The 7,084-nt window shown below is 53.2% G+C and overlaps 3 protein-coding genes across 3 annotated transcripts; 2 read left to right on the top strand and 1 right to left on the bottom strand.

Annotated features, from left to right (window-relative positions):
- Window positions 1-1,009: 1,009 nt before the first annotated feature.
- On the bottom strand, window positions 1,010-1,699 carry DICSQDRAFT_175650 (uncharacterized protein; the record flags this gene model as incomplete). Its single annotated transcript, XM_007371530.1, has 1 exon — window positions 1,010-1,699. One exon carries the CDS (start codon window positions 1,697-1,699, stop codon window positions 1,010-1,012), a length of 690 nt encoding a protein of 229 aa, XP_007371592.1.
- A 1,437-nt stretch (window positions 1,700-3,136) lies between these two features.
- Window positions 3,137-4,190, top strand: DICSQDRAFT_175649 (uncharacterized protein; the record flags this gene model as incomplete). Its single annotated transcript, XM_007371529.1, has 3 exons — window positions 3,137-3,269; window positions 3,782-3,979; window positions 4,045-4,190. The coding sequence occupies 3 exons, from the start codon at window positions 3,137-3,139 to the stop codon at window positions 4,188-4,190; spliced, it is 477 nt and encodes a 158-aa protein (XP_007371591.1).
- Window positions 4,191-5,747: 1,557 nt separating this feature from the next.
- DICSQDRAFT_16733 (uncharacterized protein) lies at window positions 5,748-5,939 on the top strand (the record flags this gene model as incomplete). Its single annotated transcript, XM_007371528.2, has 1 exon — window positions 5,748-5,939. A coding segment is annotated over one exon (192 nt), but the record flags the coding sequence as incomplete, so codon positions are not given.
- Between the last annotated feature and the right edge of the window lie 1,145 nt (window positions 5,940-7,084).

Raw genomic sequence — 7,084 nt, 5'->3', positions numbered from 1 at the left:
CACGCCCTCAGCTGGTCAAGAATTCTACGCCAAGTTTCCTTCAAAGCCTCGATCGTGAGGACACGATCCTTTGGAGGGGGGTACTGTCACAAACCGCCCTCACGGCGCTACGTTTCCTTTTCGATTCGGACCACTGCCTCGTACGTTTCCTTATTGTTCACTACTCGCTACGGTTTCCCTTTGTCCACACATGGACAATAGCTCCCTTTGTTCCCACGTCCGCTATTGTCCTACACCCCTTGTACTTTGTACCCATGGCGACACTATTGTTCTCTAGCGCCCATTGTTCGTTCCCTGTATATAGCTGGATCCCTTGCTACCTGGAGACTCTAGTTTTGACCTCTTGTCTCCAGGTAAGCCATCGTGTATTTCGCTCTGTAGATACTTCGCTCAATACACACCTTGTCTCCAGTCCCGCCTGTTGAGCTCCGCTCCAGTCTCACTGCGATCAGAGCTCATTGGCACTCCTGCCTGCCTCGCTCGTCTCCACTTACTCGCTCGACAGTCAGTTGTAACAGAAAGGAAATGGTCCGGAAATGGAAGGTGGGCGTTAAAGGGAAGGGAATGGGCGGCAAAAAGGGGTGTCTGTCCAACGTCCGTGACACTGCCTTTTCTGTGGCGTGTTTCCGTTGGTGACGTTGGGGCTGCTCTGTCCGTTGTATCGGTGGGGGCACAAGTGGTTATTGCAATTGCGCCTATTCTGTCCTTCTCTATTGAAGCTGATGTCGCGTCGATTCTCGGGGTCGTATCGGTGAATATGTTGGGCGCAATCGGTCTGCTGCATATTCATGCGGAGGGGTACCTAGTCCAGGTGGAAGTTGCGTAGAGTCGCCGAATAGTCAGAATCGGCACTAGCGTCAGGGGACTCGTATCCGTTTCGAATGATGTGACGGTGAGATTCATATAGTTCCCTGGCCCAAACGAGTAGATGTAGGCGTCGGCAGTGTTCGGTGAAGTCCAGGTCCAAAAGACTCTGAATGTTACGAAGATTCTCGGCCTGTTCGCGAATTCAAGCAGCAAAGTAACTGGATCCGTGGCGCTCTTCTGGGTCGTGGCTGACGGGGACGGGAGGAAGGGGTGGGCTGACGAGCTGTTGGAGGTTGTGAAGGGTGTTGAGGACCAGCTGAACTTGTTTGATGAGAACCTGGATGTGTGCTTGCTCAGAGATCGGGGTGAGGGTCGGGTGGTGGTTGGTGATGTCGTACAACACGCTCATGTTGTCCCAAATTTTCGTAAGAAGGGAGAGGATGTCTAGTGGTTCGGTGCTCGAGGGGTTGCCTGCTGATGATTCTTGCTTGGTGTTGACGAGTGATGGTAGTTCGTCGTCCGCGTCGTACCTGTCGTCACGGAGTACCCAATGCTCGAGTTTGTCAAGGATAGTAAACTCGAGGCTCACCTGGTTTGGTGCCCAAGAGCCGATGCTCAGGCGATATTCATTCCAAACTGGGCTATGAAGGACGGCTCGTGCGTGAGTCCTTCCGATCTGGTCAAGCGTCCGTTGACGGATGAGTTCGATAGATGCCTGTCTCTGAGGCGTTGGTGCTACTGGTCGATCAAGGAGTAATCCTTCCTGGTAGGTCGCACGTCTGTATGCTTCCTCGAGCTGCCGAATGGAACGTTCAGCGTCCGCTGGTGTGGCTTGGCGTTGTACTAGGTTGTACGCTCGATGTTCCTCGGGGGTGCGGTTGTGGTTGTACATCAGCAAATGTGCGAAACCGTGCCAGCGGCAATGCCATGCGTGGCAGGATTAGTAACGCCCAAAATGGCAAGCCGGGTATTGCAACACCCAAGCTCGCCATTGCAAACCTCGGTGGGGCGAGGCGATTTATAAGGCCGTCAGGGACTCTGGTGGCAATGACATTGCATACAAGAGGCTCGCGATGTATATATCTTAGAGTGACCATTCTTTGACATGCATACAGTAAGGGAATGACATGCGTACATCCCCGGATGAGACTGTATGCCGCTACAATTGCTGCCGCTCAAGTTAATGCGCGTCCACTACAAGGTTTATCTATGAAAGAATAGGAACAAGATCGTATCAGGTACCGGTCACCCAATCAGTTGACTTGTTGCGCAGGCAGAAGCAGAAGTCACTCAGTTCACCTTGATCCTGTCAGGCCGCTTACAGTATCTTCTACCGTGACTCGGCTTGCATGTACTTCACCAATCAGTCCTACGAGACAGACAGCGATGAAGATGCCATGACACTCAGTCGGATGACAAAATGAGTTGTTCATTTCGAATATGATATATCCAATGGCCGAGGACGTAATAAGATCGAGGGAAAGAATGTCGCACCTGGTACATAGAGCACCGCACGACTCCTTCTCGACCAGACTGATCGACCACCCCAACCTCAGAAGCCCGCTCTCTACCCATGTTCCGAACCTGCGTGTGTATCCAAGCGTGTTTCAGGCCTAGATCCCCCCTACCACCCGCTTTTCCCGGCACGGCCGTGGCTGTCGGCGGACATCGTATGTACGTCGTACGCAGCGTTGGGGATTGTACGTTCAAAATGGCTTGGCCAAGGGTATGGTTTGATGATAGCGTTGTATCATCCTCTAAGCCTGTCGCCGTGATTAGAGTCTGAGGCGGCGGAGGACCAGCTTGGAGGTCACATCATTCAACAGGCAAATGACTGAGTCAGAAGGGAGAGTGCTGTCTGTGTGAGTCTGAAAAAGGCTGAGAGGGTCACTCCCGGTCGATGAGAGCCAAGAGACAAGGCTAGGCTAGGAAGATGATGAAAACATGGTCGGCATCGTGGGCAAAGACAAGCAACGCACGTCAACAGCATCGCTGAACTTGACTCTTACCTCCACATTGAGGCCACCAGTACCTGTTCCCTTGTAGCGAGGGCAGTGCATTCGTTCTTTCTGGGACTCCGATTGACACTGGAAAAAAAGTCTGTCCAACATCGCCGAGTGAACTTTGGCCTTGCCTCAACAGCTTGACAGCACTTGCGCCGCGAGCAGAAGAGCGTTGGGTTAGGGGTAAGGCGGCAGATCAGCCTCAATACGTTGGCACGTGTGATGTCATAGCTCGCAACCTGTCATGTTCTTTGTTTGTCCCTCAAAAGCCTAGGCGAGCGCGCAGATCAGTCGTTGCTCCTTTCCTTTCCTCTCCTACCATCAACATGCCCCCCGCATACCAAGGCACGCTAGAAATCAAGCAATTGGTTCAGCACATTGACGACCACGAGGAGAAGCGGGAGGAGATGCTCAGCCAGTACTCAAGGTATGCCGCACGCCTCTTCGATGTCCAGCAGCGTCTTTTCTTTGTCATGAGCACCGTCACGGGCTGCACGTTTCACACTCTTTAGTGGGATCGACCCAAGGTTGTGATGTCCTCAGCCATCGACCACTTCGAGACGGCAGCTAGTCTGCAACGTCTTGTGGTGGATCCCCCTCGCTCACCGCTACATCCCTGAGTGCATGGGGCTGACCCTGCTGTTGTCGGCTGAGCTCACAAGATGCTCGTTGGAGACAGATGACTACTGCTGCCACCAGACATGACAGCGATGTGGATCATCCACGGTACTAAGTCGAGGTGCCAGGCAGGAATGGGAAGTTTTACTTTCTTATCTGCCGACTGACCTTCTCTCGGTACGCGTGATCAGCGTTACTGGTCCTCGTATAGGCCCTAAGGCCGCGTAGCTTGTCGAACGGATTGCCGCTACAAGGTTTCTCCAGCTTCATTGGGCGTGGGCTCGCTATTTGTGTTCAGTCTATCAGTTTTTCCGCGCATACAGCAGACTCTGGCCTCACATTGGTGTCCACAGATGTGCACCTCAAACATCTCGCGTACATTGAGCTGGGTGACTTTACGACTGAGGAGTCTCCTGCTGCTGTGCAGCGCCGCTCTGCTCTGTTCGCCGACCAGACATACAGCCCGAATTTGTGGTCAACGTGTGAGGCCCTGCTCGCGCCCGGACGCAACTACCAGCTCTCCCTCCGCAGAGGCCGGCCGGCCCCCCCACGTATGTTCCTTCTTGTTTCACGTCCCTCCATCCTTCCTGTCTCACCGTATAATGCTCCCAAGCAGCCGCTGCCCCCGCCGTCACACTCAAACCCTCCACCCCTGCCCAGAACACGCCATGCCTTGCCTCGTTTTTCAAGACCATGCAGTCCTCGCGCAGTCCTTTCCGTTCCGCACCTCGCTCAACATGCCCGCCTCGGATGGCCCTTTAGCCACCGCGGTGTCCGAGATGGCTGAAGCCGAGGTGTCGCACCTCTCTGAGCCCTTCCGTTTCATGCTGCCCTTGACTCAGCCAGCATCTGTGAGCACGGAGATTGGAATGGCGAAGAAGGTGGAGGAGAGTGTCACACAGGTCGTCAGCGAGACCAAGTGTGGTGCGAGGGCGTCGGGAAAACGGTTGCATGAACTTATCGTGTTGTATTTAACGTAATTTGACACGATTTCCCGCGTATATTCCCGTGTGATATCGTGTCGGGTTTCGGGCGATTGTGCCTGCGACGGACCTGCATTGTCAACGCCATCTCTGACTATCCATACAATGGTATTGGCATGGGAACTCCTGGCTCACATGATAATCCCTGGCTGAGCGCGCCCATGTGTTCCAGTGCGAGCTTATTGAATACAATGACGGCCTGATATACTATGATGATCACAGGATTTCAGCTCTCATATCTAACGCCAATAGACCACCTATCTTGTCAAGACTAGCGTTACAATGAAAGCTGGTATAAACACTCCTTATATTGCCAATACAACCCGCATTACAATGATTCAACATTTTTACTGATGTAGACGACTACCTCGTCGTCCGAGTAATCGACCGTAGTATGGTCACGGCCGTGCGTTCGTCGAAGTCTGTCTGCGAGTTGACAAATAGAGTGCGCCACGGTGAGTCCTATCCAAGGCGTGGTGGGAAAACTTCTGTTCTAATGTTACGCTGAAGTACTAACACAAGTCTATCCAGACTTATCACGCAGACTTATCCAAGTACGTGGTGTAGCACACGGGGGAGAGAGCATCGCACAAGTCCCTAGATTGAGGGATATAGGGATACAGGAGGTAACGAAGAGGAGAACAGAAGTGGGTAGCCTCTACCGACTACAGGCCTCCTTATATACTATGGGGTACCGACCGTATTAGGAAGGGAAAGGTAACCGCCCAAAGTGGGGAGGTATGAGGAGACTGTAAAGGAACATGTCTGGTCAAGGCTGGGCCCGGTATGGTACACGACCTAGATCAGGGTCCTGTGATATAACCGAAAGGGGATAGAGGCGGGACAGGGTCCTGAGTCTAGGTCAGGGTCGGGTAATGTAACCAAAAAGGGAAAGGGGCGCGACAAGGGTCGGGGTCTGGGTCAGGGTAAAGTAACGTAACCGAAAAGGGAAAGGGTCAGGGTCGGACTCAGGATCCGGTCATATAGACGGAAGGGGAAATATTGAGGGAGAGGGCCGGGACTAGGAACACAGTCGTCAGGGGGCGGAATGGGGGGTGGTAGTGTACAGACGGACGACAGGGGAACGGGAGGGTAAACATAGGTCGCCGGGAACAGGAAGGGGGGTGGAGTGTACACGAGGGCGACGAGAAGGAGTAGTCCAATAGCGAAAAGATAGGGGGGTGGGGCGTACCAACGGTAACACCTAAATCATGCTGTCTTGCTTGTCCTGATATACGGTACATGGCTACTACCACTACCCTACATGGCTATTTCGACCCCCCGACTGCAATCCCACGAAAAAGACCATGACCGCTCATATGCTAACCTGCAAGCCGCCCGAGAAGCCGCTAAGGCATCACGGCAATACGACTCGGTGGTAACTCGCAAGGCGCTCGAAGTGAGGTTCCAAGAAAGGATGGGGGGGAGGATGCCACATGAATGGCAGGTGGATGTCGCGGAGGCCCTGTTGGTAGGGTTAGACTACACAGTTATAGCGGGGACAGGGAGCGGCAAAACGATGCCGTGAGACATCTGAGAGCCGGTCGCTGTCGCACTTGGACGGTGCATAGTCGTCGTCGCCATCGTCGTTGTCATCGTCGAAGAGGGCTCCCCAGCCGCTGGGGTGCTCCTCGAGGTCTTCTTCGGCTCCATGGGGTTCCATAGATGCGCGGGGACGGGAAGCTGAGTGACGGTGGGACGCAAGCAGGAGATGTCACAGTTGGTCACCGATGGGGGAGTCACGGGGGTGATTCCACCAGACGTTCAGGAGCCCGAATGCTTCCGATTTTTTCGCATCCGATTCAGGCTCCGAACGTCTGGTCACAAGACTAGATGGTCCGCCAAACAGTTCGGCGAACAGCCCCACGAACTGTGTCACAAATCATCACAGTGGCAATAAAGGGTGACTAGCTGTGACAGTTCGCCCCAACTGGGGTCGCGTGCTTTGCCACTTTCGTCTGTGTACCAGTCTATTGTGCTTCGTAAAGCTTTGTATGTAGATGTAGCCACAGAATGCGAGGTTCATCTTTGCTATCCAACTGCCATGGAACTTCAACATCTGGTGCAGATTCTCACTAGTCTCCCAGATTTTACTTCACTACGACTATCATATGAGAACATGCAGCTCTTCTGTGATATCATATGCTGGTTCAAAGATGAAATAGGTACACTATATTACATATCTCTGTGTTACGACTGACTGTCGAGCAAGTAAGTGGAGACGAGCGAGGCAGGCAGGAGTGCCAATGAGCTCTGATCGCAGTGAGACTGGAGCGGAGCTCAACAGGCGGGACTGGAGACAAGGTGTGTATTGAGCGAAGTATCTACAGAGCGAAATACACGATGGCTTACCTGGAGACAAGAGGTCAAAACTAGAGTCTCCAGGTAGCAAGGGATCCAGCTATATACAGGGAACGAACAATGGGCGCTAGAGAACAATAGTGTCGCCATGGGTACAAAGTACAAGGGGTGTAGGACAATAGCGGACGTGGGAACAAAGGGAGCTATTGTCCATGTGTGGACAAAGGGAAACCGTAGCGAGTAGTGAACAATAAGGAAACGTACGAGGCAGTGGTCCGAATCGAAAAGGAAACGTAGCGCCGTGAGGGCGGTTTGTGACAGTACCCCCCTCCAAAGGATCGTGTCCTCACGATCGAGGCTTTGAAGGAAACT

Source organism: Dichomitus squalens, assembly GCF_000275845.1.
Source record: "Dichomitus squalens LYAD-421 SS1 unplaced genomic scaffold DICSQscaffold_115, whole genome shotgun sequence".
Classification (NCBI taxonomy): Eukaryota; Fungi; Basidiomycota; class Agaricomycetes; order Polyporales; family Polyporaceae; genus Dichomitus; species Dichomitus squalens.
This window is presented reverse-complemented; position numbering and strand designations above follow the sequence as displayed.